This window comes from Balaenoptera physalus, assembly GCF_965194825.1.
Source record: "Balaenoptera physalus genome assembly, chromosome: 7".
NCBI lineage: Eukaryota > Metazoa > Chordata > Mammalia > Artiodactyla > Balaenopteridae > Balaenoptera > Balaenoptera physalus.
This window is the reverse complement of record NC_138886.1, coordinates 98009113-98031873: the sequence shown is the minus strand read 5'-3', so window position 1 is coordinate 98031873 and position 22761 is coordinate 98009113. Positions and strand designations below refer to the sequence as shown.

The 22761-nt window shown below is 44.6% G+C and overlaps 1 protein-coding gene across 1 annotated transcript in view; it reads right to left on the bottom strand.

The window, feature by feature from the left end:
* The window catches only part of LOC309664500 (putative E3 ubiquitin-protein ligase MID2), a 32271-nt gene extending 13276 nt beyond the window's left edge, over window positions 1-18995 (bottom strand). The window contains exons 1-3 of the mRNA XM_082470015.1: window positions 7067-18995; window positions 3875-4033; window positions 1615-1785 (exon numbers count right to left, since the gene is read on the bottom strand). Of these exons, the coding sequence (XP_082326141.1) occupies window positions 1615-1785; window positions 3875-4033; window positions 7067-7240 (504 nt within the window). The 5' untranslated portion in view covers window positions 7241-18995. The remainder of the gene's footprint in view (window positions 1-1614; window positions 1786-3874; window positions 4034-7066) is intronic.
* Between the last annotated feature and the right edge of the window lie 3766 nt (window positions 18996-22761).

Genomic DNA, 22761 nt, shown 5'->3' with positions numbered 1-22761 from the left:
TGAGTCTGGAGCAGTGCCCAGTCTGGGACTAAGACTTCTTGAGTTCTCATCCCAGTGTCTCATGATTTATGAGATTTTCCAGTCTCATTCGTGGGAACAGGCATTGTTCTGATCCTGGATGAGCTCCAGGCACTGTTCCCTCAGTCCTTTCCTATGGCTCCTTCCCTGGCCTGAGGTAATGTCCTCACAGACAAGTGCTGACCTATTCAAGTCTGTTAAATACTCACAGAGGACTCTTAACCCAGATCTCTGGATTCTCTCTCTGTGCAGTCCTGTCTTCTCTAGACTCTGTCATGTGCACTTGAAATGCCTTGACCTCCCCAGAATCTCAGCTCCATCTCCCAAACACAAGAAATCCACCAGGCTTTGCTTGGGTTCCCTCTTTCTGCCCCTCAGACTTGAAACTCTCTCAAGGCAATAAGCTGGGGCAATTGTAGAGCTAACCTTGTTTATATCTTGTCTCTCAGAGATTAGTATCTTTTATTGCCTGAGGTCCAGTGTCTTGAAAACTGTTGTTTCATATATTTTTGTTTTATTTTTCCAGAAGGGAGGGTAAATTCAGACTTTGTTACTCTACCTTGGACAAATAAGGAAATAATAAATGAAATTTTAACAAATATTTGGTATTTAGAAGAAGATCTACAAAAGTCAGTTGTGGTAGACACAGATATTCTGCCCAGATCCCCCTTTCCAGAGAGGACTTGCTGCCTGCCAAGGTATGACCAGCCACCAGCTGTCAGATCCTTCTGGGTTGCTGTGCCCTTCCCACAGCAGTCCACATTAGGTGGCTGAGCAAGAGGACCTGTAATAGCCTGGCCATTTCAACCCAACATGGGGTACACTGATGGGCAAATCTGGCTCCAGATTCCTCACTGGATCAGGAGCTGCTTGTCAGGCCTGTGGTGTAGTTTGCCTTCCCTTCTGTTTCATCTATTTCTTCCTCCTTCCTCTTACAGATGTCAATCTTGGATATCTTTTACCCCAAACTCTGTCTCAGCTTCTGCTTCCAGAGAACACAACCTGTGATACCAACTGTTAGGTGGCTAGTGTGGCCCAGATATCAGTCCCTACGGGCCTCTGCCCTGGCCATTCTGCAGATGTTCCTTCTCTACAAGAGCTGAAATCTTACCACTAGAACTAGAATTTGTTTCTGAAAGACTGTCTAGTCTTGTGTGTGTGTGTGTGTGTGTGTGTGTGTGTGTGTGTGTTGGTGACTTAAAACATTTTGTTCTCTTGAAAAATGTATCCAGAGATTAATTCCTAAAACCTATATTTTGGGGGGAAAAAGTCATGAAATAAGGAAAATAAGCCATAGAAGCTAGTATACGTCTTACTTAGTCATCTTAAAAGAGGGTAAAATAGCCATTAAATTATCATCTTAGAGGCCCTTAAAGCAATCAGAATTCAACCATTTCTCAAGGTGCGCATTTCAAAACTTGACACACATTTCAGGGCACACTTAAGGAGAGTCAGTCTCTAGAGAATTTCCCCTTCATATTTAAACACCCCCTTTGTCAGCCTAGTGCCCTCAAGAGAACAGCAACTGTTTGAACTGAAACCAAACATTGCCCTGCTGTTTACTTGGAGAAAGGACACGAGCCATACGAGCCATACCTGCACTGCCTGTGCTGCGCTCTCAGATTTCTGCAGTACCAGCTGAATATCCTTAGCAAAGCTCACTTTCCTCTCTGCATAGGCATCAGAAATCTTGGCTACTGGGTGAGACTTGTGGTCCCCAAAGAGCTTGCATATTCCACATATTGGTTCTTCATCACTTAGGCACATCTGATTGACAAAAGAAAAGTCAATGATACTTATTTCCCTTCTTGTTCCAGCCCTACACACTCAGGACCTGCCATACTTCAGGCTGGTGACATTCTGAATGTATTCTTAAGCATGTATCAAGAGTCAGTTACACAGGAGGCCCTGGCACCCGGAGGAGAGAGATGAGGGTAGTACTAGGATGCTTGAATTGTAATTTAGTAAGCACATACCGCATCTGGTATTACATGGACTCCTCACAATGACCTTTTGACTTGGATAGTATTGCGTACATTTTATACCCGAGAAAGCTGAGAAGGCTCCAAGTTGTTAAGTGACTTGTCCAAGGACACACTACTAGGAAGGGATAGCACTGGGATTAGAAGACGAGGGCTTTCTGGGAATTCCCTGGCAGTCTAGTGGTTAGGACTCAGCACTTTCACTGCTGGACCCCGGACTTGATCCCTGGTCAGGGAACTAAGATCTTGCAAGCCACGCGGCACACCCCCCAAAAAGATGAGGGCTTTCTGACTCCAGGAGCAAAGCCTTTTCCACCTGGCCAAGCCACTGCCTTGTGAGGATTAAATACCATGATGCATGTAACATGCTGCCCAGCATGCGGGATCTTAGTTCCACGACCAGGGATAGAACCCGTGCCCCCTGCAGTCGAAGCGTGGAGTCCTAACCACTGGACCGCCAGTGAATTCCCCAGACTGGGCCTATTTTAGATGAAAGGGATTGAGGAGGACCCTCACTGCCCTGCTGACCCCTCTGCCTCTTCACTCGGCTAAAGGGAGCCTTGGAATGAAAACTCTTTCTTGGAATTTTGGAAGGGGAGGTAACTACTGAGGATGAGACAGAACCATTGAGAATTTGTGATAAGTGGAACAGATTTTTAAAGCCAGAGTCCAACAGGAATACCAAATCACATCTTATTCTCTTGAGTCCTCTTAGTGGCTTGAGCTAGCCTGCCCCAAGCATGCCACTTATGTCCTTGCAGGAGGAGGGGCGGGTAGAAGGAACAGAGCAGAGTCTGGTGGAGCTCGGAGCAGCCCAGTAGATTGGCTGAGGGTGAAGACTTGCAGAGAAACCCTACCCTGTGAGGACAGACCATTGATATTCTGCACTGAAGTGCTGGGGGCCCCTGGAGCTACGAAGCCCTCTTTTGGAGCCACACCTATGCTTTAGAATTTGGCTGCAGATCTTCAAGCTAGAGCCAGTTTATGAAGACTTGGGGATACTTTTGACCTTCTCCAAGGAAATCACCGATTTAGTTCATCCCTGACCATTACCAAAGTAACCTAAACCTGGTGGCTGGTGCTACACAGTCTGTGAAACATGGAAACTCTGCCTCATCCTGCCCCTCCAGGTTTGTTGGGAGAATCAAATGGGCTCAAGGTTGTGAAAGGGCTTTGTCAACAGTGAAGAATGAAAGCTGAAGTGGTGTTATCTCTGATTCATATCTGAGTTATATCTGACATGGGGATCATCCTAAAGTCAGTACCAAAGGGGAAGATTACATGTGTCAAATTACCCGTGAAAATCCCTTAGCTAGGGAATATGGAATTAGAGTACAGTACACACGGTTTTGTATAAATCACACTGTAGATGTGTGTATAAATGTACAATGTGTACAGCATAATGCAGAGTACAATAAAGAGTTCATATGATGTATTGTATGAAAAACTCATGCTGAAGATTAAACATCGGAATCATACTCAGCTCTCCAAATAGACATGTGTAACCAACAGGAGGAATGGCAGAATCACTGGTCCCATCTTACCCCACCCTCTCTCTCTGGGGTAATCAAAGGTAGCTAAATTCTCATAAATCTGAATATAATGCAACTTATTTGTAACTATTTGAGCCTATCTGTGGTCCCTTAAATCTTGCCATGGTTTGCATGGCTGAACAACACACACCCCCCCAAGACCTGCACTCCAGAACTAAGAATGAAGAATGAAGTCAGCGTTGGTATGTGCATTTATTTGGAAAGTAATCCTCTACTATACTCCTGAGCAAATATTCAATTTCAACCATAAGGTTACCGAGTAATCTGGCAGATTGGGTAGCTAAGCAAGAATAAAATAAAACTAAAAGTGTAATTGAATACCAGATTCACGCTTTCTCCATGCTTTTCACACGTCTGAGCAAGCTGATTTTGTTCCTTGGTGTGAAGCATCTCAAGTTCTTCCTTAAACTTCTCCAGTATGTTTTCAGCCAGGATGTTCCTCTGCAATCCATTTGTTCCCCTTCCCCTCAAATAAATGACCTAAAACACAGAGCTGGCATGAGCTTGTGGCAAATTCCCATCATCAACTGTGACATCATCATGGGGAAGGATGAGACACCTCCCTTCCTGCACGTAAACAGCAGTGAGCGGCAAGAGAGAACAGGCCACTGGCCTGAGTGAGCGCTGACCAGTCTTTCAGAAGGAAATGACTGTGAAGACTCCTCGCCCCTGCAGAATAACTCTTCCCGCTCCAAAGCCCTCTCACCTGGGCTAGTATGTGCACCATCTGCAGAGACAGTCGCCACAAACTCCATCAGATGAAAGAGGAACCTGCCTTCTTTCACCCCGTGAGTCTTGGTTAGTACCTGCTCTGTCTCCTGGAGAAGCCCAGCCCAGTGGGAAGACAGACCCTCACAGAGGACTGTGTGGTTAGGTGTGCAGGGGAGCACAAAAAAGGAAGGACTAAGTCTCCCTGGGGTGATGGAGGAGAGCAGGACTGGAGTCTCAAGAAGATGCCTAAATTAGACATTGAAGACCAAAGTGTATTAAACACGTATTTTGTTTACTGTGTTCTGATGTTCTGGCACCTGGGGCCTGGGATGGCCCCTCCCATTGGCTAGCCAATTCTTAGAGACAGTAAAGGATTCACCCGGGAGCATACCTTTCACATGCAAACCAATAAATCTGGGGTCCACACCCAACCACCTCCTTTATATTTGCTATTCCCCTATCCACCTGCCCGAATCATCCAGGGCTGGGTACTAGACATCTAGGGGCAGCCCTACCTATCCCAGAGGCCACTGAAATTATTCAAACTGTCCAATCCTAAGCCTTCTCACCCTACTTCACCCATTCCTTCCTGCAGAAACCACAACAAAGGTCTTTCTTGTCCACATTTCCCCCATCTCCCTGTTTCCTGACCCACCCTGATTTCCACATGTGGCCACCTGTGATGTGGCATGGCCCCTCTTGGGATCTATGAGTTACAAACTATTTTTCAATGGCAGTCATCCCCTGATCTGTTGGTCTCATCATACCTGAATAATTATAAAACCTACATTTAAAAACACAAGGAAAAAAAGACAAGGCCATATGCTACCCTGAGTTAACATAGCAGTCCACCCATCTGGCGACAACCTTAAATTCCATTTGCTTAATAAACTTTTACTAAGCACCTACCATGCTGGGAATGTGACAGTGAACAGGACAGACACACCTGGCCCTACCCTCAGGGGTTCATATGCTAGAGAGGGGAATAGATGCCAAACAACCAATATGCTAGCTCCGTCCGCTGATTTCCAACCAGGCAATTTAAATCCTTCTGGGACCCAGTTGTCTTTTCTGCAAAATCCAAGCTCAACAAAAGCTACCAGCACACTTCCTGTGCTCTTTGCAATTCTCTCAGAGTGTGAGGGTCTCGTGTCTGCACCTGGAAGGGGGGAAGCTGGAGAGCAGCCTCACCCACAGAGTGGGTGGTCAGAGGATTCTGCTGTCTCTAGTCGCTGGGACAAGAAGCAGACGTTTAAGTGTGTTACTTAAAAATCACACTCTAGACACTAAAGGTAGTGATGAAGCCCCCTGGGGGTGGGGGAGGAGCTGTGGTCTAAATACTCAGCCATCAGAGTAAATGAATGCCAGTAGTGGCCACAACTGATGGTAAAGAAACAAGCTGAATTAGCACAGTATTTTGAGGTATGAAGGTAACCATGGGAAGAACTATCTAGAAAAAGTTAGAAGAGGCTGCTTCTGGGGAGTGGGACTGGGGTGGGCAGAGAGTGTGGCTTTTCATTATAAACTCTTTTCTAGGGTTTGCCCTCTTAACCTTGTCTGTGTGTTATTTTGATATGATTTTTAAATAAATGCACAAATAAGTGAAAATTCCAGGTTGAAAAATGAAAAGCATAAATAAATCTAAGCATCTGCTGCTTTTGAACTGCTGTCCCCCAACCCTACACACACACACACACTGCCTCCTCATTGGCACCCCTGCCTCCATATTCAGTTGGTTACCACTGGAGAGCCAGCACCTGTCTCTCCAATCGGCCCACCCTCTGTCCCTACTGACAGAGATTCCTACATAAGTTCCCTCTTCCTGAAATCTATTTGTTTTATATTTTCTTCCTCGCTCCCTCCCTCCCTCCCTTCTTCCCTTCCTTCCTTCCTTCCTTTCTTCCTTTCTTCCTTCCTTCCTTCCACAAATACCCAAAGGACCTGGAGAAACACCAATCACAGTTCTTATGTCCCAGGTGGGGAGAGAGACTCTACACAAGTCATTGTACAAAAAGTTTTCATGAGCGTACGTAATGTAGACAATGGTGCACTTTCAACGCCAATGCTGTATGACCCTTTCCAGGTTAGACATTTCTCCTGGCCCCCATTGCTTACAGGACAGAATGCAAAGCCTTTTGCATGACTTGTAATGGCCTCAATATGTCCCAACCTGCCCTCCTGGTGGATGCCCTAAGTGCCCTGACATCTCCCACAATCCCACACTGAAGCCTTCTTATCTACTAACCAGCTCTAAGCATCTCGGCTGCAGGCCCCTTTCTTGGCCCTTGGCATCTGCTATCCTCTCTTTGTCTGCCCTGCTCTGTAGACTCTCCCCAGCTGTCACCTCCTCTGCAGCCTTTTGTGTCTCCACTGTGGGACCTCTCACTGTACACAGGGCCACTGGCTCCTGCAAGGATGCTCTTCACTCATCTCTGCGTCCCTGGGGTCCTGGCACAGCGACAAGGCCTCTGGCAGGTGCTGATAAATGTCCCCCTACCCCAGCACATACTGAGTAAGTGAAAACTGGCATATTTTATCTCTTGGTGGTTCTGTTAGAACCTTCTCTCTAACATTAAACCACAATGCATGTCTTTCTGTAGCTCCTGCCCTGGGTCCCACCATGTCTTCTAAGCCTGCTCCCCACCCACCCCCTGATAACCCACCAGAGATGTGAGTTCTGGCCAGCCAGTCTTCATTTTGCAGGCCAAATATCCCTAGTTCTGTTATGGAATGGATCCAAGAAGTGATGACCAGAAAGAAATCTGCTACCTCAGTAGCAGAAGGGCCCCAAACCTCTCTTACTTTCCTACACACTGGGCAGCAGAACTGTCCGTTGCCGTGGGTACAGTTCTGGCACACCAAGATCAGCTCCAGGCACTGTTTGCAGAAGTTGTGGGAGCAGGAGAGGAGCAGCACCGGGGGTGAAAACAGCTCCATGCACACGGGACAGGACAGCACTGCGCCCAGCGCCTCCATGGCATCTGCAGCCGCCTGCCTCTCCCAGGCCGCCCGCCCCCACCAGGCTTCTAGAACAGGTGCGGAATACAGCCATGTGAGACAAGTCACAATAGACACCGCCAGGCTTTCCTCAGAGGATGGAAGAAGCAAGGGAAGCTCCACAGACACCTGGGGCACCAGGACGTGTTTGTGTGGAGGTGGCAAACCATGCCTGCCGGCCAAATCCAACCCACAGCTTTTTTTTTGTACAACTTACAAGCCACAAATGTTTTTTCACATTTTAAGGTGTTGCAAAAAACAAAGAACAAACAAATCAAAAAAAAAGCAAGAATATATAATAGAGGCCACATTAGACCTACAACATCTAAAACATTTACTTTCTTTCCTTACTGAAAGGGTTGGCTGACCCTGTCTAATTTAGAGGATAAATATAACTGGAATCCAGTTTACCTAATATGCACACTCAGCCTCAGGAGTCGGTGGGATTGAGTGAGGAGCAGGAGGCCTGTCTCCAGCCCACAGTCTACGAGCTGGGTGATCATAGGCCAGTGACTCCTGTCCTCTCTCCTATTCCTTCTTCCACAATATGTTGAACTGGGTCATCTCTAATCCCTACCAGCTCTGTAACTCTGCGCATCTAGTCTCTGGCTTTCCTAACCTCCACCCCCTCTCACAAAGGGGACAATTGTACAGGTCTTACCTGGCCCATGGGTTCTTCAGAAGATGAACTAGTCTTAAAAAGAAGCATTGATTTGGCACCAGGCTGGGCCAGGCAGTTGTCACATTATCTGTCATTTAATCTCCACAACTGGAAGAGGCTCAGGTCATTAGCTTTCACCTGCATCAGGGAATCTGAAGCCTGGAGAAATAGAATAACCTGCCCAAGCCTTCAGTTCATGAGGGTGGCAGAGCTGGTAATGCACCCGTACTCTTCCTTTGCTTCTGATGGGCTGTTGCCTCACAAATGAGGTCCTCCTGCAGATGTGAAGGTTCCCGGTGAAATGTACAGTTTCCTTACACTCCTAGATGTGCTTATGAGACCGTGGAGAGCAGGGAGAAAGGAGTGAAAACCCACCTCATGTGCTCTCAGCGTCCATTAGACAAACACAGATTGAGCATTGAACATGTTTAAGACACATGATGGGTCATGTGGGGGCTTAAGATGCTCATTATTCATGACAGTGACAGCCACTCTGCAGGCTCATTAGGACTGGTGCTCAGCATATACCACCCTGTCTACTTACCACGTCACCCCTGTGTAAGCGGCTCTAAACAGACAAGGCAAATCCCTGCTCTCAGAGAGCTGTCAGTCCAAAGGAGACGGAAGGTACAGAAGGAGAGGTGTGGATGCCCTGGCTGGCCCACCAGCCATTCCTTCTCTGGCTGTCTTCAGGACAGTGGCCAGAAATACCAACTCTGTCCCATCAAAAGGTCTGACATTGGGCGGCGGTCATGTCAGAGGCTTTTGGCCAATGTGACTTGTATTGAAGTCTGCCGAGAGGATTTGGGGGAAAATTTCTTGCTTCCCTGATGAAAGAGATTGATGCGGATTTCAGCACACTTCCCTTCATCTTCCTGCCTTGTATGAAGATGTAGAACTTGGAGTTGTAGCAGCTACTTTGCAACCATGAGGATCACAGATATGGAGCCCAACATCAGTGAACAGCTGCAATGATGTCAGTACTCACCTTCCTCCGGTTCACTGTATGTGAGTAAACAAAGCCACCATGAACTGGGTTTGCAATCCTAACTGATAAAACAAGGCAGGAAGTATCAAGAGACATGGAGATAAGCTGGAATCATTTTGAGAATTATTCACAGCAGAAAGGATTGTAGACAATGTAGCAGCGCTATTGCTTACTCTATAGAGCCATCGCCTTCTGTCTTCCTAACAGCTCCCAGCTACACTCAAGACTCCAAAGTGCTTCATCCTGAGATGTGCCCTGACTGAAACGAGACCCTAACAGCAATGTCAACCCCCTGGCCAGTCACCCAGACATTTAGAGCTAGCTTGGCTATATGGCCCACTTCTCTCCAATGAGAAATTAGGGGGATTTTGCTAGAAGGTTACTGGGAAACTTTTCTACCATAATAAAAGGGGAAATCTCCCACTCCTTTTTTTCTGGCCTTGAGTACAGTTGTGTGAAGACGTGATGGCTACAGCAGCCATCTATGATCAAGAGGGAAATCCCTGAAGATCAGCAGAGACGCTGACCCAGACTATTGATACCGACATCAGTGAGCTGCTGAAAGAACCCTGGGACCACCTGGCTCCAGACTTCTTGTAAGTAAAGAGTAGACATCCTTGTTGCTTAAGCCCTGTCAGCTGGGCATGCTATAGATCTTTCTTGGCTTGTGCACAGGCTCTCTGGAGGACTGGGCATTTGGTTCTGCATGTCCAAGCCTCCCTAAGGCCGCATGGTCAGTCAAGACTGCGAGCAGCAGGCTGGGCAGGTAAGCGCTGGCCTCTGGCCACTCCCCCAGCCCCTCCCTGTTTTGGGGACTTCCAGCACCAAGCAGGCTTTTGTTCATTAAGCCATTGTTTTTTTGTTTTTTTCATTTTTTTATTGTGTTAAAATATACGTAACATAAAATTTACTTTTTTAACCATTTTTAAGTGCACAATTCAGTGGCATTAAGTACATTCAAATTGTTGAGCCACCATTTAAAAAAACAAACAAACAAATTGTTGAGCAACCATCACTACCATCCATCTCCAGACCTTTTTCATCTTGCAAAATGAAAACTGTCCCTGTTAAATAACTACCCCCTTCTCTCTTCCCCAAGCCCTTGGCACCCTCCTTCGCCACTCAAACTGACAGAGAGGAGGTGTGGAGGTCACAGGAGGGTGGCTGGACCCGGGCAGGACAGCCTCCAGGGCCAAGTTCTCTCTGGTGGTGCCACAGGAGCTGGAGGGGGTGGGCATAGCGGAGTGAACCCTCCTCCCACCCAGGCAGGACTGGGGTGGGAAGAACCCAGAAAGGGTTTGGAGCAGCCAGAGGGGCCAGGGGAGACAGAGCGCCAAGGAGAGAGGGTGTGTCCATGTTGCCTCTGAGCAGGTGGAGGAGGACCTGGAGCCTCAGTCCTCACCTGTGGCTTCAGGAGAGCAGGGAATGGACCCAGCGTGGAGGCCAGATGGTTGGATTCAGGAACTGGGAACCCAGGAGAGAGGAGTGGGAGCAGCAAACCCACGCACACCCTGTGCGTCTGCCAGGCACCCTGAGCTCCTCCCAGCGAACTCCAGACTGAATGAGGGTGGACACCTTTCTGCCTCTTTGTCTTCCCTCCCTGTCCCCACCGTGCTCCTGCTGAGAGTGGGGTTTTCCCGCTTTTCTGTTTTTTCTACTTGCCCCCTTTCTGGGGCAGAGTCTTCCCTGCCTGTGTCCCCCTCGGACACCAACTCTGTGCCAGGTGTCTGCTGGGTTGGGGGGGCCAGACTTCAATGAGAAACCACCCCCACCTTCCAGGACCCGGCAGTCAGGCAGAAGAGAGCTCTCTCACATGGCCTGGGCCCTGGCAAGCTGCGCAGAGAAAGGCTCCCCTCCAGTGGGGCCCAGGAGGACGGATGTCACTGGGGAAGGGGTAAAAACAGAGCAGGAGGCCTCAGGGATGTGCGGGTCCTGAGACCTGCGTGGTGCAGATGCCAGTTTGGTGCCCATCAGGCAGACCCCAGAGACACTGAGGGGGACAGATGTGATGAGATGCGTCTTTAGAAAGGCATGGGAAGTGTGGAGGGAGACCCAGAGACTGGAGGGGGGATGGAAACCAGGGAATGGATCTGAAAGACAATTACCCATGAATCTGTGGACAAAGTGAAAGCTCGGGCATGTAGGAGGGAGCAGGCAGAGGCAGAGGCAGAGTCGAGGAGAGAGGGGAGCCGGGTTCTCTGGAGGAAACAATAAAAAAGAGCTGCTTCTTATAAAGTTGCTCACCACCTGGCCCAGCCATCCCTCTCCTAGGCTTTTCACCAAGAGAAACCAAAACCGAGTTTTGGGGGGAGAACTTACCCACGCACGTGTATCGTCCCATCCTTTACTCACAGTTGGCAAAAGCTAGAACCAGCCCAAGTGTCCTTGGGTGAATGGATAAACATGCCGTGGTCCATCCATACGATGGAAAGTTCCTCAACTCGAAAATGAGCAAACGACGGAGAGAGCCAGCATTGGCAAATGGCAAATGCATTTTGTGAAGTGAGAAAAGCCAGACCCCAAAGGCTGCATATTGTATGACATTCTGGAAATGTAAAACCAGAGGGACAGAAAGCAGATGAGTGGGTGCAGGGCCGGGGATGAGGGCTGCCAAGGGATACCAGGGGGCTTTCTGCGTGGATGGAGCAGTCCTATATCTGTACTGCAGTGGTGATTATGTAACTGTGTGTTTGTCAAAACTCACCACATGAACAACAGAGGATTTGACTGTATATTAATTATATCTAATGTACCTGAATTTAAAATAAGCAGCCACTGGGGTGACAGGCTTCTTGAGGGAGGTGGCTGAGACAGGGCGGCTGATGCTGCTGTGAAGGGCTGAGGAGGGGCTGGGACGTGGGTTCAGGCACTGGGGGAGGATCTGGGAAGGGGCTTCTCCAGACAAGCCTGGTCCTTGGAGCTGGGGGAAGGACAGATCCTGGAGGTCCCTGTTTCTTCCTCGTCATCCCATCAGTGTTCTGTGCCAGAGACAGCCTCAGCAAAGATGAATGACCACCTCCCCCCCCATCAGACAGCCCCCCATGGGTGCACTGGAGAGGATCATAGTTCTTTTTTCACTTTCTCCTAAGAGTTACGAGAGCTCCGACACAAGCCATCTCCTCAGCCAGACTCAGACAAAGGGACAGAGAAAAGTGATTTCCTTGGGTCAAGAGCGGATCCCAAATTAGAAGACAGGTCTCTGAACTCCTGGAGCCCGGTTTATCAGGATGTTTATGGGAGCAGACAGCATACACAGCCCGCGACCCACTCACCTCGGAGGGGTTGCTCATCCTCTGGCTGCTTGGGAGGGGCCCGCCTCCAGGACACAGCTCTATATTTTAAGGAGAAAATATGTATGTGCTCCAGCCTTGCTGAAGGCACCTAGGCCGCAAGCCCACTGTAGCAGCTGGGAGGGGGAGTAGAGGACCCAGGCCTGAGGGCAATATTCAACATCTCAGCTCCAAATGACCCCTGAACCTCGGCACAATCTTGGGGACCAGAAAGACCTAGATCAGATATTTCACCAGCCCTGGGGGAAAATGGGGGTTTGTAGTCAACACTGAGTTGATCTAAAGAAAGTAAAGAAATGTGGATTTAAAAGAGTGGAAGAGGAGGGAGCTCTTTGAAATGTATCACCAAAACAATCTCCAGCTTTATTTCTCCCCCAACCCTCTCCTACAGTCCAGGGACAGAACGATTTGGTCTCAGAACAAAAGACAAGAAGCACTTCCATGTACTGTGTCTTTGTCCAGAATTCTCATCCCCCTATTTTCCGTAGGCCACGTGCAAGTGTCCCCTGGGCCTGGGAGCCTCTCCTTCTTCCCAAAGGAACTGGGCTCCAGGGCCTGTCCTGCCTGGGCTCCCTGTGCTCCCAGGGCCACCTGCCTCCTTAGAGGGGAGCCAGCTGTGCATCCTGTGTTCCTAAGGAGGGATGGGGGACCTGAAGGTGCTTGAGTGAGGACTGAATGAATGACACCAGAGAGAAAGAACTTAGATGGTCCCGTATTTAATTCAGCTTTCTACTCCATGGCTCAGACACAGTACTTTCTGAAGGACCATTTCTCATTTGCCTGAAGGTTTATTTTACACATGGGGTTTCTGCATGGCTCACAGCCCCTGGGCTGCAGCCAGGAGGCTGTGTCTATCAGAATTCCTGGGGTAATGATTTCTGGGCACACCATCAGCACCATCATGGGAGGCAACAGGCTGAACCTTTTCTGAAGCTCTTTAATTAAATTGAGCTTTCTATGCCTCAGTTTAATTAGTCTGTGGACACTGTGGTGGTCAAAATTTTTAATTGTTGCAAAAAATAACTATGTGGCTATAACGGCGAAATCTCCTCTGAATCCTTTAAATACAAAAAGCAGGAAGACAAACATCTGGTAACAGAGGTTGTGTTCCGAGGGTGGTGGCCAAAAAAATTCATGCATTAGTCAGAGTCTAGAAAAATATTGAGGAAGGAACGTAAGACATCTGTTAAAAAGCAGATTTTTCCAAACTCAGTTCTTCAGAAATTCTCAGGAAAAAAACATTTAAAATAAGAAATAAATTTCAATTCATTTAAAGATATTTTAGATTGTAAAAACAAAGTTCCCACTGTACAAATATTACAACTCATAGAGGTTCTCTGAAGATTCAGAGTCAACAAACATCAGAACCCACTTGGTGCCAGCCATTTCTTTTTAACTTTAAAAAATAACACAGTTAGTACGTGGGCCTGTTTGTGTTATAAAAATTCAAATAATGCAGTTAAAGCTCCAGTCCCCCTCGAAAGTAACCACCCATTTCAATCCCCTTCCTGAGAAAACCACTGTGACCATTTAACATTCCTCCTTCCAAAATGTTTTCTTTCCTCATTTACAAATTTTTATTTTTTTATTTTAACAAGTTTATTGAGGTACAATTGACATACAATATTTAAAGGGTACAATTTGATATGTTCTGACATGAAACCAATACCACAATCAATACTGTGACCATAACCATCTCCCCCAAAGTTGCCTTGTGCTCCTTTGTGATTCCTCCCTTCTCTCCATCCCCCACCCCAAGGCAACCACAGATTTGCTTCCTGTCACTGCAGATTACTTTGCATTTTTACAGAGTTTTATACAAAGGAAATTGTACAATGAGCACTTTGGTGGGGGGGGGGGCTGACTTCTCCCACTCAGCACAATTAGGCTGAGAGTCATTCCTGTTGTTGTATGTATCAATAGTTCATTCCTTTTTATTGCTGCATGGCATTCCATGTGTGCATATACCACAACGTAGTTATCCATTTACCCACTCATGGACATTTGTGCTCTTTCCAGTTTTGGGCTATTCCAAATACAGCTGAAATGAGTACTTGTGTACAAGTCTTTGTAGGGACATGCACATGTAGGGGCATTTACTCTTGGGTAAATGCCGGGAAGTGGAATGGGTGGATCACAAACTAGGTGCATGTTTAACTGTGTTTTCGAAAGTGTGTACCGTTTTATATCCCCACCAGCAGTGCACGAGAGTTCCCGTTTCTTTGCATCCTCACCAACACTTGGTATGGTGGGTCTTTTTCATTTTAACCATTTTGAAAGGTGTGAAGTGATATCTCATTGTGGTTTTCATTTGCATTTCTCTGACTAATAATGCTTAGCATCTTTTCTTGTGCTTATTTGCCAACTCTATATCTTTGGTGGTGTATTCAAATCTTTTGCACTTTTAAAAGTTTGGGCTGATTTTTCTTTTGTCATATTGTTGAGTTTTGAGAGGTTTTATATAGTCTGGATTCAAGCCCTTTGTCAGGTATATGCTTTGCAAAATTCCCTCCTAGTCTATGGCTTGTCTTCTCATTTTCTTAACAGTGTCTTTTGAAGAGCAGAAGTTTTTTGGTTTTTTAAAAAATTTATGTATTTTATTTATTTTTGGCTGCATTGGGTCTTCGTTGCTGCGCGCAGGCGTTCTCTAGTTGCAGTGAGCAGGGGCTACTCTTTGTAGCAATGCATGGGCTTCTCATTGTGGTGGCTTCTCTTGTTGCGGAGCACGGGCTCTAGGCACGCGGGCTTCAGTAGTTGCAGCATGCGGGCTCAGTAGTTGTGGCGTGCAGGCTCTAGGGCGCAGGCTCAGTAGTTGTGGCGCACAGGCTTAGTTGCTTCCGAAGCATGTGGGATCTTCCCCGACCAGGGCTCGAACCCATGTCCCCTGCACTGGCAGGTGGATTCTTAACCACAGCACCACCAGGGAAGTCCAAGAGCAGAAGTTTTAAATTTTGATGTAATCCTTTTTTATCAACATGTTCTTTTATGGATTGTACTTTGGAAACAGCACGTGAAACACTGACCAGTTTAAACTGGTTTTGCTTCCTTAAAACAAGTTGATTAATCAAACCTGGAGCTATTTTACAGAGACAGCACTGCGCATATGCAAGACGGGAACCCATGTCTCCTGAATGACCCCAGGACCAAGAATCTTCAGTCTACAAAACTCAAATAATAGAAATGTTGCCACTGGAGCCCTTTATAAAGTGAGAAGTCCTTCAGTAAGGAAAATCCAGCTTCCAGCAGCTGATTACCATATGTGGACTGATCTAAGACTCGCCAATCAGCTTATTCCCCTCACCCCTTAAATTTCACCTTGAACTCTGGAGGGGGAGACAGATTTGAGCCCTGCCTCCTGTCTCCTTACCTGCTGACCTTGCAATAAAGCTCTTTCTTTTTCTCAAAAGCCTGTACCATTGTACTGGTTTCTATGCAGGTCGGGCAGTCAGCCCTTGATCGGTAACACTTTTTGTGTCATATCTAACAAATCTCTGGCTAACCTAAGGTCACATGTACTTTCTCCTAGAAATTTTATAGTTTTAGATTTTACATTTAAAAGTTGATTTTTGTAGATGATGCAAGGTATGGATCCAAGTACTTTTTTTTTTTTCATACAAATATCCAAATTGTCCCAGCACAATTTGTGGGCAGACTATCCTTTCTCCATTGCATTGCCTTTCCACCTTTGTAAAAAAGCAGGTGTTCATGTACGTGTGGGTCTATTTCTGTACTCTTTTTCTGTTCCATTGATCTATTTGTAAAAAATACCACTGTTTTGATTAACGTAGCTTTATAATAATCTTGAAATCAGATAGCGTTGGCCTGCCAATTTAGTTCTTTTTCAAAGTTGTTTTGTCTGTTGGAGGTCCTTTGCCTTTCCATATAAATTTTGGTTTTGGCCGTGCTGCATGGCATGCGGGATCTTAGTTCCCTGACCAGGCATTGAACCCATGCCCCCTGCAGTAGAAGCACCTAGTCCTAACCACTGGAGTGCCAGGGAGTTCCCCTAAATTTTAGAATCATTTGTCAATTTCTACAAGAAAAGCCTACTTGGATTTTGGGTAGGATTGTGTAGAATCTGGAGGGAAATGACATTTTAACAATATTGAGTCCTTTGACTCATGGACAGGTGTAACTTGTCTTAATTGGGTGTAAGTTTCTCTTGGCAATATTTTGTAGTTTTCAGTGTATAGGTGTAGTGAGCTGAATCATTGCCCTTCCATCCCATTCCCCAAGATATGTCCACATCCTAATCTCCAGAACCTGAGAGTGTGACTTTATTTAGAAAAAAGTTCTTTGTAGATGTAGTTAAGGGTCTTGAGATGAGGAGGTCATCCTGGATTATCTAGATGGCCCTAAGTTTAATGACAAGTGTCCTTATAAGAGACATGTAGAAGACAGAGAGAGAGGAGGAGAAGGCAACGTGAAGATGGAGTGATATGGCTACAAGCCAAGACACACCAAGGGATGCCTGAAGCCAGCAGAAGCTGAAAGAGGCAGGAAGGATCCTCCCCTAGTGCTTTTGGAAGGAGCACAGCCCTGCTGACACCTTGATTTCAGGCTCCTGGCCTCCAGAACAGGGAGAGAACAAATTTCTGTTGTTGTAAGCCACCAAGTTTGTGATAATTCATTTTGGCAGCCTTAAGAAACTAATACAACAGGTTGTTCACATCTTCTGTCAGATTTATACCTTAGTATTTCTTCTTTTTTGATGCTATGACATTGTTTTCCAATTTCAGTTTCAGGTTGTTCATTGCTAATACATAGAAATGGAATTGATTTTTATATATTGATATTGTACCCTCTCACTTATTAGTTCTCACAACTTTTTTCTGCAGATTCCATCAGATTTTCTATATAGATGATCATGTCTAAGGATAAAAACCATTTTACTTTTATACATGCACCTCAATGTTCATTGTAGCACTATTTACAATAGCCAGGACATGGAAGCAACCTAAATGTCCATCAACAGAAGAATGGATAAAGAAGATGTGGTACAGATTGGTTCAAGATGGTGGAATAGAAGGACGTGCTCTCACTCCCTCTTGTGAGAGTACCGGAATCACAACTAACTGCTAAACAATCATCGACAGGAAGACACTAGAACTCACCAAAAAAGATACCCCACATCCAAAGACAAAGGAGAAGCCACAGTGAGATGGTAGGAGGGGCGCAATCACAAGAAAATCAAATCCCATAACTGCTGGGTGGGTGACTCACAAACTGGGGAACACTTATACCACAGAAGTCCACCCACTGAAGTGAAGGTTCTGAGCCCCACGTCAGACTTCCCAACCTGGGGTCTGGCAATGGAAGGAGGAATTCCTAGAGAATCAGACTTTGAAGGTTAGTGGGATTTGATTGCAGGACTTCGACAGGACTGGGGGAAACAGAGACTCCACTCTTGGAGGGCACACACGAAATAGTGTGAGCATCAGGACACAGGGGAAGGAGCAGTGACCCCACAGGAGACTGAACCAGACCTACCTGCTGGTGTTGGAGGGTCTCCTGCAGAGGCAGGGGGTGGCTGTGTCTCACCGTGAGGACAAGGACACTGACAGCAGAAGTTCTGGGAAGTACTCCTTGGCGAGAGCCCTCCCAGAGTCTGCCATTAGCCCCACCAAAGAGCCCAGGTAGGCTCCAGTATTGGGTCACCTCAGGCCAAACAACCAACAGGGAGGGAATCCAGCCCCACCCATCAGCAGACAAGCAGATTAAAGTTTTACTGAGCTCTGCCCACCAGAGCAACAGCCAGCTCTACCCACCACCAGTCCCTCCCATCAGGAAACTTGCACAAGCCTCTTAGATAGCCTCATCCACCAGAGGGCAGAAAGCAGAAGCAAGAACTACAATGCTGCAGCCTGTGGAACAAAAACCACATTCACAGAAAGATAGAAAAGATGAAAAGACAGAGGGCTATGTACCAGATGAAAGAACAAGAAAAAACCCCAGAAAAACAACTAAATGAAGTGGAGATAAGCAACCTTCCAGAAAAAGAATTCAGAATAACGATAGTGAAGATGATCAAGGACCTCGGAAAAAGAATGGAGGCAAAGATCGAGAAGATGCAAGAAATGTTTAACAAAGACCTAGAAGAACTAAAGAACAAACAGAGAGGAACAGTACAATAACTGAAATGAAAAATACACTAGAAGGAATCAATAGCAGAATAACTGAGGCAGAAGAACGAATAAGTGACCTGGAAGACAGAATGGTGGAATTCACTGCTGCAGAACAGAATAAAGAAAAAAGAATGAAAAGAAATGAAGACAGCCTAAGAGACCTCTGGGACAACATTAAATGCAACAAAATTCACATTATAGGGGTCCCAGAAGGAGAAGAAAGAGAGAAAGGACCCGAGTAAATATTTGAAGAGATTATAGTTTAAAACTTCCCTAACATGGGAAAGGAAACAGCCACCCAAATCCAGGAAGTGCAGAGAGTCCCATAAAGGATAAACCCAAGGAAAAACACGTCGAGACACATAGTAATCAAATTGGCAAAAATTAAAGTCAAAGAAAAACTATTGAAAGCAGCAAGGGAAAAACGACAAATAACATACAAGGGAACTCCCATAAGGTTAACAGCTGATTTCTCAGCAGAAACTCTACAAGCCACAAGGGAGTGGCATGACATATTTAAAGGGATGAAAGGGAAGAACCTACAACCAAGATTATTCTACCAGGCAAGGATCTCATTCAGATTCGATGGAGACAGTGAAAGTTTTACAGACAAAAGCTAAGAGAATTCAGCACCACCAAACCAGATCTACAACAAATGCTAAAGGAACTTCTTTAAGTGGGAAACACAAAAGAAGAAAAGGACCTACTAAAACAAACCCACAACAATTAAGAAAATGGTCATAGGAACATACATATTGATAATTACCTTAAACGTGAATGGATTAAATGCTCCAACCAAAAGACACAGGCTCGCTAAATGGATACAAAAACAAGACCCATATATATGCTGTCTACAAGAGACCCACTTCAGACCTAGGGACACATACAGACTAAAAGTGAGGGGATGGAAAAATATATTCCATGCAAATGGAAATCAAAAGAAAGCTGGAGTAGCAATACTCCTATCAGATAAAGTAGACTTTAAAATAAAGCATGTTACAAGAGACAAGGAAGGACTCTCCATAATGATCAAGGGGTCAATCCAAGAGAAGATATAACAATTATAAAGATATATGCACCCAACATAGGAGCACTTCAACACATAAGGCAACTACTAACAGCTATAAAAGAGGAAATTGGCAGTAACACAATAATAGTGGGGGACTTTAACACCTCACTTACACCAACAGACAGATCATCAAAAAAGAAAATTAGTAAGGAAACACAAGCTTTAAATGACACAATACACCAGATAGATTTAATTGATATTTATAGGACATTCCATCCAAAAACAGCAGAATACACATTCTTCTCAAGTGCTCATGGAACATTCTCCAGGATAGATCACATCTTGGGTCACAAATCAAGCCTCACTAAATTTAAGAAAATTGAAATCATATCAAGCATCTTTTCTGACCACAACACTATGAGATTAGAAATCAATTACAGGGAAAAAAACGTAAAAAACACAAACACATGGAGGCTAAACAATATGTTACTAAATAACCAAGAGATCACTGAAGAAATCAAAGAGGAAATCACAAAGTACCTACAGACAAATGACAATGAAAACACGATGATCCAAAACCTATGGGATGCAGCAAAAGCAGTTCTAAAAGGGAAGTTTATAGCTATACAAGCCTACCTCAAGAAACAAGAAAAATCTTAAATAAACAACCTAACCTTACACCTAAAGGAACTAGAGAAAGAAGAACAAACAAAACCCAAAGTTAGTAGAAGGAAAGAAATCATAAAAATCAGAGCAGAAATAAATGAAAAAGAAACAAAGAAAACAATAGCGAAGGTCAATAAAACTTAAAGCTGGTTCTTTGAGAAGATAAACAAAATTGATAAACCATTAGCCAGACTCATCAAGAAAAAGAAGGAGAGGACTCAAATCAATAAAATTAGAAATGAAAAAGGAGAAGTTACAACAGACACTGCAGAAATACAAAGCATCCTAAGAGACGACTACAAGCAACTCTATGCCAATAAAATGGACAACCTGGAAGAAATGGACAAATTCTTAGAAAGGTATAACCTTCCAAGACTGAACGAGGAAGAAACAGAAAATATGAACAGACCAATCACAAGTCATGAAATTGAAACTGTGATTAAAAATCGTCCAACAAACAAAAGCCAAGGACCAGATGGCTTCACAAGTGAATTCTATCAAACATTTAGAGAAGAGCTAACACCCAACCTTCTCAAACTCTTCCAAAAATTTGCTGAGGAAGGAACACTCCCAAACTCATTCTATGAGGCCACCATCACCCTGATACCAAAACCAGACAAAGATACTAAAAAAAAAGAAAAGTACAGACCGATATCACTGATGAATATAGATGCAAAAATCCCCCCAAAAATGCTAGCAAACAGAATCCAACAGCACATTAAAAGGATCATACTCATTGATCAAGTGGGATTTATCCCAGGGATGCAAGGATTCTTCAATATATGCAAATCAATCAATGTGATACACCATATTAATAAATTGAAGAATAAAAACCATATGATCATCTCAATAGATGCAGAAAATGCTTTTGACAAAATTAAACACCCATTTATGATAAAAACTCTCCAAAAAGTGGGCAGGGAGGGAACCTACCTCAACATAATAAAGGCCATATACAACAAACCCACATCAAACATCATTCTCAATGGTGAAAAACTGAAAGCATTTCCTCTAAGATCAGGAACAAGACAAGGATGTCCACTCTCACCACTATTATTCAACATAGTTTTGGAAGTCCTAGCCATGGCAATCAGAGAAGAAAAAGAAATAAAAGGAATACAAATTGGAAAAGAAGAAGTAAAACTATCACTGTTTGCAGACGATATGATACTCTACATAGAGAATCCTAAAGATGCTACCAGAAAACTACTAGAGCTAATCGATGAATTTGGTAAAGTAGCAGGATACAAAATTAATGCACAGAAATCTCTTGCATTCCTATACACTAATGATGAAAAATCTGAAAGAGAAATTAAGGAATCGCTCCCATTTACCATTGCAACAAAAAGAATAAAATACCTAGGAATAAAACTACCTAGAGAGACAAAAGACCTGTATGCAGAAAACTATAAGACACTGATGAAATTAATTAAAGATGATACAAACAGATGGAGAGATATACCATGTTCTTGCACTGGAAGAATCATTATTGTGAAAATGGCTATACTACCCAAAGCAATCTACAGATTCAATGCAATCCCTATCAAATTACCAATGGCATTTTTTACAGAACTAGAACAAAAAATTTCACAATTTGTGTGGCAACACAAAAGACCTTGAATAGCCAAAGCAGTTTTGAGGGAAAAAAACAGAGCTGGAGGAGTCAGACTCCTTGACTTCAGACTTTACTACAAAGCTACAGTAATCAAGACAATATCGTACTGGCACAAAAACAGAAATAGAGATCAATGGAACAGGATAGAAGGCCCAGAGATAAACCCACACACCTATGGTCAATTAATGTATGACAAAGGAGGCAAGGATATACAATGGAGAAAAGACAGTCTCTTCAAGAAGTGATGCTGGGAAAACTGGACAGCCACATGTAAAAGAATGAAATTAGAACACTCCCTAACACCATACACAAAAATAAACTCAAAATGGATTAGAGACCTAAATGTAAGACTGGACACTATAAAACTCTTAGAGGAAAACATAGGAAGAACACTCTGACATAAGTCACAGCAAGGTCTTTTTTGATCCACCTCCTAGAGTAATCAAAATAAAAACAAAAAGAAACAAATGGGACCTAATGAAACTTAAAAGCTTTTGCCAAGCAAAGGAAACTACAAACAAGATGAAAAGACAACCCTCAGAATGGGAGAAAATATTTGCAAACAAATCGACGGACAAAGCATTAATCTCCAAAATATATAAACAGCTCATGCAGCTCAATATTAAAGAAATAAACAATCCAATCCAAAAATGGGCAGAAAACCTAGACATTTCTCCAAAGAAGACATACAGATGGCCAAGAGGCACATGAAAAGCTGCTCAACATCACTAATCATTAGAGAAACGCAAATCAAAACTACAATGAGATATCACCTCACACCAGTTAGAATGGGCATCATCAGAAAACCTACAAACAACAAATGCTGGAGAGGGTGTGGAGAAAAGGGAACCCTCTTGCACTGTTGGTGGGAGTGTAAATTGATACAGCCACTATGGAGAACAGTATGGAGGTGTCTTATAAAACTAAAAATAGAATTACCATATGACCCAGCAATCCCACTACTGGGCATATACCCAGAGAAAACCATAATTTAAAAAGACACATGCACCCCAATGTTCATTGAAGCACTATTTACAATAACCAGGTCATGGAAGCAACCTAAATGCCCATTGACAGATGAATGGATAAAGAAAATATGGTACATATATACAATGAAATATTACTCAGCCATAAAAAGGAACAAAA